Source organism: Bison bison, unplaced genomic scaffold, assembly GCF_000754665.1.
Source record: "Bison bison bison isolate TAMUID 2011002044 unplaced genomic scaffold, Bison_UMD1.0 scf7180017864468, whole genome shotgun sequence".
NCBI lineage: Eukaryota > Metazoa > Chordata > Mammalia > Artiodactyla > Bovidae > Bison > Bison bison.
In genome coordinates, this window is record NW_011495029.1 from 1,386,904 (window position 1) to 1,402,686 (window position 15,783).

Sequence of the window (15,783 nt, forward strand, 5' to 3'; positions counted from 1 at the left end):
ACACAAACTACCTCCTGAGGGCACCCCTATCCAGGGCAGGGCAGGGCAGGGCAGGTTGCTGCAGAGGCATATCACGCAGGCCCTAGAGCCAAACCCAGCAGCTGAGAGACCTTGGGCCTGGGTGACCTTGAACCAATCACTTACTTAACCTCTCAGCAACTTAGTTTTCTCAGCCAAGTAGAAATAAGGCCAACGCCCCTTCCTCCCTGGGGGCTGTGATAATCTTAGCAAAGTACAGGCCTGGCTCAGAGTCAACCCTCAATTCAAGGTGGTGACACTGATGTGGCTGTTAATAACAGTAACAGACTACCCAGCAGACCTCAAGAGACCTTTGTCATGCCCTCTCTAGAATACCAGTACTCCTACCCAGTACAGAGGGCTTCCACTACTCTCACAATCCCCCTCAGTCTGGCACCACTCTTCTAGGACCATTCCAGCTCGAATGCCACCTCTTCCAGGAAGCCTTCCCTCCTCTCCCTATGTAGAAGGCCCTACTCCCTCCTCTGAGTGTTCCTCCACTTGGCCTTCACCTCCCTTGTGACAGTGATTGGTCAGAAGAGGGCTGAAAACGGAACCTAATATTGACTGGGCTCCTACCAGGTGCCAGCCCAGGCACTTTCTCATTTAACCCTTACAAAAACCACTGGCCACTGTATTATCAGGTCCATTTTACAGATGGGGCACTGAGGCTCTTAGAGATTACACATCTTGCCTGTGTGTAGCAGAGTGTACTAAGCAGTGTACCCCCAAGGGCAAGGTAACAGGTGACTTGCTCACCACTAACTGTGTAACTCTGATGCAGTGGGAATGAGAGGTAGTGTCTCCTGAGCTCACTCTCAAGCCCCTTCTGCTACAAACACCCCACCCACACACCAGCCGATCCCTCCTCTCTGCACACCTCTACCTCCCCCATCTTCCTGTAGGTCTCTGCTTACCTGGCCCAGGGGGCCATCTTCAAAGCCAGTTTGCGGTTGATGCAGAAGCCAGCTCCCCCGGTGGCAAACCAGAACTGTACCAGCTTCTGTGGGGGAAGATGGGGAAAGCCAAAGTGTAGGGTGAGCCTAGGGGTGGGGGCAACAGCCAGGCCTCCCCTTACTCACAACCAACATGGCTCAGAAGCCATGGCTCAGAAGCTTTATATTTCACATCTTTCTAGAGTCTTGCTATGAGGCTTCTCAGATTGCGCTAGTGGTAAAGAATCCGCCTGCCCATGCAGGACACATAAGACACACAGATTCGATTCCTGGGATGGGAAAATCCCCTAGGAGAACATGGCAAACCACTACAGTATTCTTGCCTGGAAAATCCCATGAACCGAGGAGACTGGTGGGCTAAAGTCCATAGGGTCACAGAGAGTTGGACATGACTGAAGCAATTTAGCATGCATGCAGAGTCTTGTTATAACCTTAAATTATGCCCATGAAGGAAAAAGAGAAGGGCAGGCAAACATTCAAGGGCTTGGAATGGGATCCGGCACATGGTAAACACTAGTGGGTTTATCGATCAGCTTGTAAAGCCCTTGACATCCGAACCAATACCACCCTTTTAGAGTGTAAACCGTTTTCAGCCCTTGCCTAGCATCACCATGGCCCAAGATCTCTTCTACCTCCTCTGTGAGGACCTGTGAATTCACCCAGGAATTTCTTCAAGGCTTTTGAGAAATACTGTACCTTTTCAACTGTACCGTCTCTTAGTCAAAGCGCCCTAAGGTTACCTTCTCCCAGGTCCACAGTTGATGCTTCACTGATGTGTGTTGCATTGGCTTGGGTTATCTCCCATGATTCAGCAGTGAGAAGAGCGCTGGATGGGAAGTTGGAAAGTCTGACACTGAGCTCCCCTCCACTGTACAGCTGTATAACCTTCAAAGAGTCCCTGCCCCTCTCTGGACCTCAGATATGTCACCTGTGAGCACAACATTGGCTCCAGTTCTGAAATCCGATGGTTCTCCGGGCCCAGAAGTGTCTTCCTCCTCCGAGATCTCTACGAGTTTACTTCTGGAGACTCTTCCCTCTTAGAGAGAAGTCAGGCTTCAACTAGGCAGAATGAATGGGTTCTTTGGGACCTAACACACAGGAGGTGCCCAATAAACGCTTGTTTAATGAATTAATGAGAGCAGGGCTTCCACTCCCAGAGAACCACAGTAACATCAGCAGTGATCATGTGAGCGCCTAGCCCCAAGCACTGACCATGTCAAGCCCTTTGCTACAGATCAGGTGACTGAGGTACACAGAACTGAGGTCACCTGCCAAGGTCCCAGAGCTGGGACTGACCCCAAGCCAAACCTCCTTCCCCCTTTGCCATCCTACCCTGGGGGGACACCCACATTCTGAACTGGCCAGGACACTCTGGAGCAGTCCTAGGATCCTGCTGGTGGGGTGTCTGACAAGGAGGGCATTGGTGCACATTGTGGGCTTGAGGAGTGGGTGTGTCCAGCAGGGTCTTGTGCCCAGCACAGGAAAAACACTGCTCAGAGGTGAGGCTGGGCTGAGTCAGGTGCTCGTGCTCAGCCGCCAAGTCATGTCTGACTCTTCAGAATCCCATGGAGCTGAATCGGGTACTGGTGGAAAACACTCACTAGTATCTACCATGTGCCAGATCGCATTCCAAGCCCTTGAATATTTGTGTGCTTAGTCGCTCAGTCATGTCTGACTCTTTGCAACCGCATGGACTGTAGCCCACCAAGCTCCTCTGACCATGGGACTCTCCAGGCAAGAATACGGGAGTGGGTTGCCATTTCCTTCTCCAGGAGATCCTGGCCCTTGAATAGGTGACCTCATTTAATTCTTTTGCTCACAACTGCTCTATGAGGTAGTGACTGTTTTCACTGATTCTACAGATGAGGAAACTGAGGCACAGAGAGGCAAGATGACTTCAGTCAATGTCACAAAGCCAGGAGGGAGCGGGGCTAGGGAATGAGCTCTGGGAGTTAGGTTTCAGAGCCAAGCTCTCAAATCTTTAGGTCAGGGAGAGGTGGTATGGGAACCTGGGGGACCCCTTGGCTCATCTGGCATCCGCTTGCTCATGCACACCACCCCTCAGGTGGTGCCCAGAAGGATTTAATTAGGGCTCAGAGGCTGATGAGCTGCAGATAATTAAGGTTTTGTGTTTCCTGCTCTTGGTTTCCCTCGAGAAGCAGATGGTGACCCTGAGAGGGAGAAAGCCCCATAGTGGGCACAGCTCCCACTCCAGACATTGCCTCTAGAGAGGGGGACGCATGGCTTTCCTGTTCATGGGGGCCAAGGGTGCCCTAGGGGCCTGGGTCACCCCAACACCGGAATCCAGGTGGGTTCTGGGGACAGGGGGAAAAACATGCGATATACGTATACTAAAAAATTCTTATTTCTCCAAAAGTCAAATTTAATGAATACCCTGGGGTTTTGTTTATTTGCTTCCTAAATCTGGCAACCTAAATCTGTCCATTCAGGTCTGGAGCTGAAGCGGGTGCTGGGGACCCTCTTGTGCCAGGTGCCAATACCTCTGTGGGTGATTAGTGAAATCTGAAGAGAGGAAAGCTGTCTAGGGGAAGGGAGAGTTCAGGGGCTCCCGGCAGCCGCAATTTGCCACCTGGCCCAACAGATTCAGCATTTTAACAAACCGTCCAACTACATGGTGATACCAGGTGGCTAGAAGCCTGATTGTGGAGCCTGGAGACCTCAGCTCACCCCACCATGCTCACGGTATGACAAGGACAAGCCACTGCTCCTCAGTAATTGAGGCCCTACTCGGTGCCAGTCTTTGCTTTCCTTGCATTATGTCAATCTCCTCTCTCTCTCCTTTCTCGGTCTCATAAAGAAGGAGACCGTATCAGAGGAGAAGCCACCAGCCCAGAGATACACAGTGATGCAGGCAATTCTGAAACCCAGAAAATCCACCCGTCCCCTGCAGGACCCCGCCCCTTCAGGGCCCCGCCCCGACTCCGCCCCCGAAGGGCCCTGCCCCGCCACCCAGCGGCCAGTTTACAAAGGAGGCAGCGAGGGACCCACTGTGCGGTTGTGAGGTTGCGGCTCCGAAGCGTGAATTGGCCGATTCAGGCTAGGCCGGCCTACATAGACGTCGCGGGTCTGGGGGAAGGTTTTCAGCAACTTCAGCAGCGCCCTCGGGTTCAGATAGTTGTCATCGTCCACATGGCAGAACCATCTATGGGGATGGAATGGGGGACCTTGAACTTGAACGGGGTTCCCAAGAGCTGCCTGTCAACCAGACTCCCCCTCCCTGCACCCTCACAATCAGTCAACAAAGAGATATGGGCTGGAGTGGGCTTAACACTTAAGGCCTAGCCTTGTGCCAGCAGCATCTCCTGTAAGCTCATGAGGAAGTTGTGCCCATTCCTCAGGTGGGAACCAAGACTCAGGCAGGTTAAGGCACTTGCCCTAGGTCACACAGCCAGAATGGCAGGATTTGAACGCAGATGGTCTGACCAGAGACAGATCCCAGAAGGCCCTACATGTGATTCAATTCACAGGATCCAGAACTTTACTTTTTTGACAAGACATCCCATTTAGTCATGGGATGTCTTGAGTAGCCTGAGGCAAAGGTCACGCCTGCCCCCTAAGACCAAGGTGAAGACCAAGGTAGACTCACCTCAGCCCACTGGCCAAGAAGGCATCAAATTCAGCAGCCATCTTGCAGGACAGGGCAGGGTGGCTGTGCTCCGCAGAGCAGTTGGTGACCACAAGGTGGGACCCTGGAGAAGTAAGGACAAGTCAGCCCAGCTCTTCCCCACAGCCCTGCACAGTGTGAGAAGCAGAGCAAGGCAGGGCCTCAGAGAGCCTGGAGCAGTCCACCCACTCCCATTTTACACAGGGGAAACAAGTCAGGGAGGGCTGGCCTGCCCAGAATCCTGAAACTAATGGACAGCACGCTGAGCTGGGACCCAGGTGTTCACGGCCTTACCGTCTCCAGGGGAGACTCCTGCTCCCCTCCTGGGCAAAGGGGGAATCCCTGTGCACCAAGGGTAGACAGTCGTGTTTCCTGGAGACCCCCAGGCAGCCACCCCAGCTTTCCCTGACAACAACTGAGGGGTCCCCATCCCACCCCGAGTTACCCAGTCTCTCCTGGAGGCCTTCATCTGGGCTGTCAGTGAAGATGAACGTCTAGGAATGAGAAAAGAGGCAGGGTAGGGGTCAGCCAAGGAGAGTCCCGGGTCAGCCCACAGCCAAGTTCAGGTGGATACACACACAGCAGACCTCTGTCCTCTTTCAGTGATGGAAATACACTCCTGTCACAGTCACACACTCCTTTAGGACAAGAGGACTTTCTCAGCTACCCAACCCCCTCCCCCATACAACACACACAACCCAGCTTTTGTAGACACACAGCTTCGAGTTGTACATCAGCCCATCAGTCTCACATTCAGCCCCCTTACAGACCAACACCCACCAGACCAGAGTCGCACACCCTTGGTAGAATCACACCTTCTTCAACCATACACACATCACAGTTCCACTTGGCCACTCCACAGTCACGAATACACGTGTGTGTCAGTAGATAGATGCACATGCTGGGACACCGAACCACTTGGGGAGATAGTCACAACTTTCATAGTCACCCAAACTCCCTGTGCAAGTGTTAGGGCCCTCACACACCTCCCAGACTGAAGAGGCACCCCACCCACAGCTTTCACACGTCTGATCCCTCATGACTTCACTGACCCTCCAGACAGGCGTTGTGATTTGCAGATGGCAAAATGAAGGCTAGGTGATGAAGCAAAGCTGTGTGGTTGGCAAGAGGTAAGGACCTCTCCCCACTCTCAGCTCCCAGCGCAGCCAGACTTCCCCCCAGGAGCCCCACCCAGCAGGTACTCAGACCCAGCCTGAGGACACTGAGCACCTGAGCACCCCCAGACCTGGGCTTCTCTCCCTCTACCCTATCTTACTGGGACCCAACATTTGGGGGTGACCATGCCTCCTTTCTTTCTCTCACACCCACATCCAGTCTGTCAGCAAATTTTATCCACCCAACTTTCAAACTAAAGAACTAAAGAGCCTCTTGATGAAAGTGAAAGAGGAGATTGAAAAAGTTGGCTTAAAACTCAACATTCAGAAAACAAAGATCATGGCGTCTGGTCCCATCACTTCATGGCAAATAGATGGGGAAACAGTGGAAACAGTGTCAGACTTTATTTTTTGGGGCTCCAAAATCACTGCAGATGGTGACTGCAGCCATGAAATTAAAAGACGCTTGCTCCTTGGAAGAAAAGTTATGACCAACCTAGACAGCATATTAAAAAGCAGAGACATTACTTTGCCAACAAAGGTCTATCTAGTCAAAGCTATGCTTTTTCCGGTAGTCATGTATGGATGTGAGAGTTGGGCCATAAGGAAAGCCAAGTACCGAAGAATTGATGCTTTTGAACCATGGTGTTGGAGAAGACTCTTGAGATTCCCTTGAACATCAAGGAGATCCAACCAGTCTATCCTAAAGGAAATCAGTCCTGAATATTCATTGGAAAGACTGAAGCTGAAACTCCAGTACTTTGGTCACCTGATGCAAAGAACTGACTCATTGGAAAAGACCCTGATGGTAGGAAAGATTGAAGGCAGGAAGAGAAGGGGAAGACAGAGGATGAGATGGTTGTATGGCATCACCGACTCAATGGATATGAGCTTGAGTAAACTCTGGGAGTTGGTGATGGACAGGGAGGCCTGGCATGCTGCAGTCCATGGGGTCGCAAATAGTCGGACACAACTGAGTGACTGAACTGAACTGACTGAACTTTCAAATTGCTTGGGGTACACCCTCTCCCTGGGGTACAGCCTCCACGGTCAGCCCACAGTCCATCCCCTCCTCGTCACCTCCTGCCTGCTTTGCTGCAGTCACCTTTTCCCTGTTCTCTCTGCTCCGTCCTGCTCCTCTCCAGGCTGTTTTCAACACAGCCCCCGGGGGAGCCTGTAAAGTAAGTCAGACTTTTCTTGCCCTGCTCTCCGGCAAACTTGTGCCACCAAACAGTCACCAGAGAGTGGAACTCTCTCCAGTCTGGAGTGTGGGCCAAATGGGCCAGGGAATGCCTGGGAATGAATTAGTGAGGAGAGGGGGAAGGAGGGGTCCCCGCAGCACGGTCTGGGGGCTAAGCAGGACTCATGAGGCTGGTGTTTCAGTCCCCGGGAATTCTGAGGTTGGCACAGAACAGTGGGCAGAGTTTTCTCTGAGCAGAGGGTTGCATTTGATTGTTTCAAGGAGGGATCCTGACAATGGTTAAAACCTTGCAGGAAAACAAAAGGACAGACAGCCCGCTGGGGTCAGGGGAGGGGGTGCCGGGGGCCATCTGCTGCAGAGAAGGGGAGATGTGGGGCTCTCGTTCCTCCCCCCACCCCTGCCCTCGAGGAATGTGAGGAAGAGAAAGGCTCCTCTGCATCTCAAAACATGCTTCCCCCAAGCCCGCCCCCTGTGCCTGGGACAAAGGCCACACATGAGCCCCAGCCCGCTGCCACAAAGGCCCACCTGCCACCCGGCTGCCCTTAACCAGCTGGAGCTGGTGCCCAGCCCTGGAGTTAACCAGCTCAGGCCTGCTCCTGATGGCAGAGCTGAGAGAGGCTCTAATACCTTCCTGCCCTGTGCGGCTGGGGAAACCGAGGGTTGAAAAGGGGACGGCCTTGGCCGAGGTCACAGGGAGAGATGAGCCAAAGGGTGGAAATGAAGGGGGCCCAGATGTAGTGATGAGAGTGGGTTTCCCTGTCTCTTCTCTTCTTCCTCAGTTTGAGTGTCTTGCCTTTTTTTTTCAGATCTGCCTTAAAGGACAAGATTTCTAGAGTCTGCCCCTTGTGCTAGGGACAGGGGAGGAGGAAGTGGGAATGTCCAGCTGAGTGAATACATCTCCTACCTCTGCTTACAAATGGGAATTTTTAAGTTTCCCCCTCTGAAAAATGGGAATATCAATACCTACCACTTGTGTTATTGTGAGGGTTCAGTAGAGTAATGCACCGATATGCTGTCCCTTAGATGCCGAGCAGTTGGCAGGTACTCCCTCTGGCTGCCTGGTTAGCATCTGGGATTGACCTCAGAGCACAGAGAGGGTGTCTGCATGCCTCTCCTCTGCCGGCCTAGTCCTGCCAGGCCCAAACACTCAGGCTAAAAGCCCAAGTGACCAGGCAGCCCTGTGGTCCCCAGTCTCAGCAGAGAAGGAGGGCCCCCAGCCTAGAGGTGGGCCCACTGAGCTCTGCCCTTTGGGCCTTTGGGGTGATGCTGGCAAGCTCTTCCTCCTCTCTGGCCTCAGTATCTTCATCCAGAGCACGGGCACCATCGTAGCGATCAAGACGAAACAGGAAAGGGCCTCCGACCACGTGAGGCCATGCTCCCGGGTACACACAGACAGCACCATAAACAGGAAGGTCTGCAGGGAGGGCCAGGCTTGGTGGCTTCCGCAAGCGGAACTAGACTCTCCCCCAAGATGAGAAGATGCGCAGCGTCCCAGGGAAGAGTCCGGCGGGGGGGGGGGGGTGTTGGGGGTTCCAGCAAGGAAAGGGTTAATCCAGGGTGGCAGGATATCAGGACCAGGAAATCAGGGTAAAGGTGCCCCCTCCCCAGTGGGCCCTGGCCTCTTCCAGGCACCACCTCCCCCCTCCTTGGTCTCCAGGAGCCTCCAATCACCAACCCCCCCACCAAAGGCTCGTCACTTCCTCCCACTGAGCCAGCCGCCAAAGTAGGGACAGTGTGTGTGTGTGTGTGTGTGTGTGTGTGTGTGTGCGCGCGCGCGCGCATACAAGCGAATCTGCCCCTCTACCCGCCTAGAGATGACTCCCAACACCCCCAAATCACTGACTTTGCCTGAGGAGGGCACTGGGTATGGGGCTGGAAGAGCCAGAGGGGACTCAGAGCTGCCTCCCCAGAAAGCCATACCCCGTCATACACAAACCTCTTGTCATGGCACTGGCTCCATGCGTGTGAGCATACACGCATGTGAAAAAGATACACATCCCCACCATACATGCCAGGCAGGCCTCTCGCTCATCACTGCTTTCACCACAGCACACACCCACTTCATCTATCCCTCAGAAACTGCCCCACAGGAAATGGAGCACAGGAGGTGAGATGCCACTGCCTCGGGGCACACCCTTGGCAGCAGAGGATGATGGCAGGGGCTGTCAGGAATTCTGAAAGGATGCCCCTCACCCCTCTCCCCAAACAGGCCCCACCCAGACCGTCCCATCCTCAGGGGCTCAGCCCTTGTGCTGAACCCTCAGCCAGGGCAAAGGACAGCACTCAGAGCCTGGCCTGGGGGCAGCCTGGCCAGGGCTCTTGTCAAAAGTCAGGACCTCCCAGAGGCCTCTGTCCAGCTGCCAAACACCCACCATTGCCCCCAAGGCCAGGGTGGGCAGGCACGAAGCCTGCTCCAGAACAACCAGGGAATGAAGGGACCCCTAGAAGGGACGTAGGAGCCCAGGGTAGCCTGGCCCCCAAAAGACCAAGCAGTGGGCGTCAGGAGTGCCCGGCTCCTGGGCTAGTGAGGGACTCACAGCCGCAGGGGACCCCATCCTGGGAGAGAGGAGGAGCGGGAACACAGTCCAGGCAGGGCAGGTGGGAGAGCAGCTTCTCCTGTGGGGCCGCCAGAGAACCCCCAGGTCGGCGGTAGAAAGGCCTCTGTGACCCTCAGACCAGGGGCCACTCCTGGGACCCGCAATCGCCCGCTTGTCACCTGTTCCCTGGTCCTGGAGACCCACGTGTTGAGCAGCAGCTCCAGGCGGGAGTGGTGGAAGGCCTGGGTCGTCTTGACTGCGATGAAGACATCGTGGAGCTGCAGCTCGGAGGGCCGAGGGCTTGGCGGGCTCAGCTCGGGGGTGTCGGGCACACGCTGCGGGGACGGGCTTGAGCGGTACCGTAGGGAGAGGAGCCCCATGCACAGAAGGGTGAGAAGGACTCCGGCCAGGCCCCGGAGGAGCCGGCACTGCATTGGCCCTAGGGCCCCAGACGGCTCAGCTCCCAAATCCCAACCAGACGGGGAGGGGAGGCTGGTCAGGCGGGAGCCCCGGCAAAGGCAAAAGGCTGGCAGGCATGGCGGGCGGGCCGGGAGGGGAGAGGTGGGAGTCGGAGCTCCGGACCCGCAGGCCGAGCCACCGTAGCCCCGCCGCCGCCAGCCCTCCACCTGCTTGCTCCCCAGCCCTCCCGCCAGCGGCTCTGGGGCGCCTGGCCCCGCCCCTGCTTCCAGCGCAGCCCAGGGGCGGGCCGGCCCTGGGGAGCCCAGAGGTGGCTGGAAAAGGCACCCGCAGAAGGCACAGCCCCGGCTCTGCCAGCTGCTGCGGTGAGGGTGGGGGCAACAACTACCCCTCCGTGCCAGATGGAAGGGAGGGGCCCTCCAGCCTTCGCACTCCCCGGAGACCGTGGGCCTAGCTCATTCAACACCCAGTATCTTCGGTGGCCAGCCTCCCAGGTTTGGCTTCACACAGTTCCTCCTCCTGGGTGCACCCCTCCCTCCGCTAGCCCTGGCCATCCTCACCCACATTTCCTCTACCAGGCTGAATTTTATTTGCCTTTTAAGGGCTTCCCCAATGGCTCAGTGGGTAAAGAATCTGCCTGCAATGCAGGAGACACAGGAGATGCAGGTTTGATTCCTGGGTCAGGAAAATCTCCTGGAGGAGGAAATGACAACCCACTCCAGTATCCTTGCCTGGAAAATCCCATGGACAAAGGAGCCTGGCAGGATACAGTCCATGGGATCACAAAGAGTCGGACACGGCTGAGCAACTAAGCACATAGCCCATTAACAAGATCTTATAGATTCAGGTGGACAGCAAAGGGACTCAGCCATACATATACATGTGTACCCATTCTCCCCCAAACTCCCCTCCCACCTGGGCTGCCACATAACAGAGTTCCCTGTGCTGTACAGTAGGTCTTTATCCATTTAAGGCTTTGGCTCAAGTGGCCCTCCTCCAGGAAGTCTCCCAGCCTCTGGGGCCCCTACAATGGTTAGCCCAGTTTCTTCGGTCTTCACAACAGAGCTAGAATTATTTCCAGTTCATAGCTGAACATATAAAGCTCAGAATGATCCAAGCTGATCCAGCAGCTCAGCCACAGAGCTGGTGAACCCAGGTCTCTGGCCCTTGTCTGGCCCACAGAAGGCCCCTGAGGGTCCCTGTCCTGCTGTGACCCACCGTAGTCCATCTTGCTCGGCAGTCATTACTGCTTCCTCTCTCCCAGCCAGCCCAGTGGACAGAGGGCTTTCTGCAGCTACCACCTTTGTCTTGTTTTTTTTTTTAAGTTAATTAATTTATTAATTATTTTTGACTGTGCTGGGTGTTCATTGTGGCGCTCAGGCTTTCTCTAGTTACAGTGAGCAGGGATTTCTCTTCTTTTGGCTAGTGGGCTCTAGAGCGCAGGCTCCATAGTTGCGGCTCATGGGCTTAGTTGCTCCTTGGCATCTGGGATCTTCCTAGGTCAGGGATCGAGTCCATGTCCTCTGCATTGCAAGGTGAATTTTTAACCACTGGACCACCAAAGAAATCCCTCCATCATGTTTGGTACAAGGTCACTCATGTCTTGTCCTCCCTCTGCTAGAACCCTGATGGCTTCACAAACGCCAAGGATCAACACCAGCCTGCAGACCCTGTAAGGGTGGCCCCTGTTACCTCCAGTCCCAGCTAATACTCTTCTCCTCTTGCTTCCTCACTCCAGACCCAGTGGGCTTCTGACCAGTTCAGGGACACGTCCACCTCAAGACCTTTGCCCATGGTTCCTGCCTGGGCCTCTGTTTAGTCGCTAAGTTGTGTCCAACCCTGCGACCCCATGGAATGTAGCCCACCAAGGTCCTCCGTCCATGGATGATTGTCCAGGTAAGAATACTGGGGTGGGTTGCCATTTTCTTCTCCAGGGGGTCTTCCCAACCCAGGGATCAAACCCAAGTCTCCTGCATCTCCTGCACTGCAGGCAGATTCTTTACCACCGAGATACCTGTGATATTGGTCCTGAGAAACAAATCAACTGGCCTATCAAATCAACTGGTTCTACCAACATAATGCTACCAAAAAACCTGAAAGCCTTAGCATTCACATCTCAGACTAGATGGAAGAGACAATTCTCTTTAAGCTACAGTTTCATGATTTTATAGAAAATCACTGACCTTCAGACAATAAATTCATACTATATTACTACTAAGTATTTTAAAGTGATTTTTACCTCTTTGTAAAGAAGGGATCAAAATAATTAGATTTTTAAAAATGAAAAATGAGATTCACTGGAAGTTAATAAAATGAATCAGTGACCCAACTCTATGGACTCTCAAAATAATTAGTTCTACCCAGGCTGCCAGGTCTAGAGATCCAGAGATCTAACTCCCCCATTACCCTACCTCCTTCAAGTCTACACAAATATCTTCTACATGAAGCCTTCCCAGAACACTTTATTTAAATTGCAGCTCCTTCCCCCTCCTTCCCAGCTTTCCAGGCTCTTTCCCAGGGCCCCTTTTCTGCAGTGTTCTCTCCAAAAGTACTTTTCATCCTCCAACATCCTATTAATTTATTGTCTGTCTTCCTCATGAGAATATCAGGGCAGGGATTTCTTTTTATTCACTGAATTCCTAGTACCTAGAACAGAACCTGGCACATGGTAGGCACTCAAACTTTTCTTGTTAAACACAGGAAATACCAGATGCGTGGAGAATTGCATTAGCACTATAGAGGAAGAGAAAAGGAAAACCAACCCTTCTGAATCCCCCTTCTATGGCCCAGCCCTGTGCCAGGCCCCCTCACAGCCCATCTTCACAGAATGGCATCTCCAAGGGATAAACCCATGCTTCATGCCATACTGACCAGGGTTCAAATCCCTAGCTGTGTGACTCTGAACAAGTTACTTCACCTCTCTGAACTTCACTTTCATTTATAAGATGGGGACAAAATAAGACTTGGGGTTGGTGGGCTTCTCCACCCCCATGGAAAGGGCACCTAACATGGGACCAGCCACTGGGCACCTGCAACTTCACCCAGGCTCGTATGTCCATAGACCAAGCACTGGGCCAAGAAGGGGGTGGTTTGCTTACCCCAGTGATCATAACCCAGTCTCCATGGCCAGGGAGCCAATAGCCACCCATAGAGACCCACCATCTGGCCACAAAGCAGAGCATGGCATGGCCCAGAATTTCCAAGGCCTGGGAAAATCAGGAGGCTTTGTGGAAATGATATCTGAGCCAGACTTCAAATGTAAGCAGCCCCCAACCCCTGGACTTGGACCTCTCAGCTTCATTTCCTACCACTCCCCAGTGGCCAATCTCAATCCGTTTCCTGCCACTGAGCCGTTGCTCTTGAGGTTCCCTCCACCTAGTCTATCCACTCCCCACAACTCCCTGGAGCCTGCCCAAGTTCATCACTGTGACTGAGGAGAGTCCTAGGAGGACCAGGAACAACATAGGCATGCGAGTCCCTTAAGTGCTTCCTGAAGAAAGGAATCCCACACCCCAAGCTCAAGCAGCACCTCCTCCAGTAAGCCTGCCTAGATATCTCCCACTGGAAGTGCTCATCCTCTCCAGTGAAGCAGTCTCACGGGCTTGGCAGTACACTGAGGGTTTGCTCTTAGTCTTCTGGATTCAGTGGCCGAGGCCCTTAGCCTAAGACCACTCCAGGTATCCCCGCTCCAGGAGACATCTCTTTGATGATCAGACACAGGCAGGGCTGGGTACAGGGGTGGCCCATCTGTGGGGCCCTCCTCCAGTCATTTGGGGGCAGGTAAGGTGATGCCAGCACAGATGGCAGGCAGCTCCAGGATGAGTCAGGAGAGAAATCTGACCCTCCCCATGAGCGAGCAGGAACCTGAAAGGTGGCATCAACCTGAGCTGGGGGTGGCAACAAGTGGGACGAGGGGAAGGGGGCCCAGGCCAGGGAGGCAAGCAAGCAAAAGGCCACCAGCTTCTATGACAAACTGTTTAATGTTCCATAATGTGCAGCTTCTGAGGGGAAAAAAAAAAGCCCATTAAAAATCCACAAGCTGTACATTCTGGTAACAGAGTGGCTGGCCCCCTCCCCACCCATCCCTCTGAGAGGCAGGGCAGGGAGGGGCGCAGGTGCTGTGAGACCATGGTCCTCGGGTGTGCTCACCAGGAACACACGCGGGTTAGTGTCCTAAGGGTCACGGGGGTGGGGGGCATGGCATTTACACAGGGGAGAACCACAGACACACATGTGACTGGAAGACACGAGGGGCACAAGTGACAGTGGACTGGGGAAGCCACAATGCCCCGTGGAGGTGAACACAAGGAATGCCAGCTGCGTGGCTGGGTGTCCCACACCACAGGCCCAGGGGCTCCTGTGAACAGAAGAGGCTGTGGAGGACTTCCCCAGCGGTCCAGCGATGAAGACTCTGTGCTTCCGCTGCACAGGGCACAGGTTCAGTCCCTGGTCAGGGAACAAAGATCCTGCATGCCACACGCAGTGAGGCCAAAAAAAAATAATAAGAGGCTGTGGAGCCAGGAGACCTCGTGAGCCAAGGGGAGGGGCAGACTCGAGTCCACCCTGTGGGATCTTGAGTGTGCAAACCAACGCACAGGACTGAGAACGCAGATGCTCTGAGGAGCGCCATGAGGGACAGGACACAGATGTGTGTGTGAGACCCACGAGAAGGGTCCGTGGAGACACAGGGCCAGGGGAAGGCCCAGAGCAGCAAGTCCAGGGGTGGGAGGGAGCTCTGGCCAGGGGCTCCTATGGGTGAGAGAGCCCAGAGCCCAGAGCCGAGGGCCCTACGTCGAGTTCCAGGGTTGAGGAAGGCTCAGGATGGGGAGGACCCGGCTCCACTGCAGACCAGGGTTCCCGGTGGTGGCTTCTGGAGTGTGTGAGGAAGGCACAGGCATTCCAGGGGGGCCCTCAGGCCTCGCTGCTGCTGCTGCTGCCGCCGCCTCTGGTGCTGCTACGTTCCACCCACACAAGGCGGGCCTGCTCCTGCAGGATGCGACCCCGCACCACCTTGGCCAGCTCCTCCGAGTGGCTCCACTCGTGGGCGGGCACCTGCACCCAGGAGCAGGGCAGCCCCCAGAGCACATGCTCTGAGCCCCGGCACTGCCGCAGCAGCTCAGAGTCCCGCCAGCCCGGCCGGCCCAGCAGACCCCTGCCGAGAGAGGACAGCAGGCTGTGGTCAGAGCAGGGGATGAAGACAGACAATGAGACAGAGAGAAAGGAATGGACTAAGACATGGAGAGTCAGAGAGGGAGGACGGACAGAGGGAATCAGAGAGACAGACAGAAGGCAAACGAAAAGATGGAGAGAGAGAGAGAGCAAGGCATCCAAACAGGAGGAAGCACAGGGTCCCTACCCCTCCTCCCGGCCCAACTCACCTGACTTCCCGGACATTCTTCTCGGTCACCTCCACGTGGATGACGATGGGGTAGATCTCGTTCTGGACCAGCTCCCGCACGCCCCGAGCACCCAGCTCCAACAGGCAGTGCTTCTTCTCGGGGGAGGGGTGGTCAAGGCTACATTTTACTCCCAGGCCAGAGACCCTAGCCTCCCTGCCCCCTGACTGGGCCCCCTTAAAACATCCCCCTACAGGGTCCAGCTTCCCCATCCACCTTGGCAATAAGGAAAGAACTGGAAGGGAAAGCCCAAGACCCAGGGAAATAAGTCACTTTCCCTAGACCCCGATCTGCAGAGGGCGCTGACCCCACCCTTGGCAGCCCCAGGTGGCTCCCAGGGGAGCCGCAAGTCTGAGACAAGGATGAACAGATCAGATGTATCAGCCAAATTCTGCAGGGTGAGCCACTTGAGGCAGAGTGCCCCAGGCCACCCATTTCACAGGTGCAAAGACACCCATGGAAGGGAAGGGGCTTGCCCAGGGTCACCCTCTGCTCCTGGGCCCAGAGGGCACCACCCC

General features: G+C 54.8%; 2 protein-coding genes across 2 annotated transcripts in view; both read right to left on the reverse strand.

Annotated features, from left to right (window-relative positions):
• Window positions 1–10,098, reverse strand: part of MFNG (MFNG O-fucosylpeptide 3-beta-N-acetylglucosaminyltransferase) — a 15,730-nt gene extending 5,632 nt beyond the window's left edge. The window contains exons 1-5 of the mRNA XM_010860561.1: window positions 9,632–10,098; window positions 5,045–5,093; window positions 4,582–4,684; window positions 3,984–4,137; window positions 936–1,021 (exon numbers count right to left, since the gene is read on the reverse strand). Coding sequence (XP_010858863.1) covers window positions 936–1,021; window positions 3,984–4,137; window positions 4,582–4,684; window positions 5,045–5,093; window positions 9,632–9,886 — 647 coding nt within the window. The 5' untranslated portion in view covers window positions 9,887–10,098. The remainder of the gene's footprint in view (window positions 1–935; window positions 1,022–3,983; window positions 4,138–4,581; window positions 4,685–5,044; window positions 5,094–9,631) is intronic.
• Window positions 10,099–13,830: 3,732 nt separating this feature from the next.
• The window catches only part of CARD10 (caspase recruitment domain family, member 10), a 26,820-nt gene continuing 24,867 nt past the window's right edge, over window positions 13,831–15,783 (reverse strand). The window contains exons 19-20 of the mRNA XM_010860626.1: window positions 15,248–15,526; window positions 13,831–15,021 (exon numbers count right to left, since the gene is read on the reverse strand). Coding sequence (XP_010858928.1) covers window positions 14,781–15,021; window positions 15,248–15,526 — 520 coding nt within the window. The 3' untranslated portion in view covers window positions 13,831–14,780. The remainder of the gene's footprint in view (window positions 15,022–15,247; window positions 15,527–15,783) is intronic.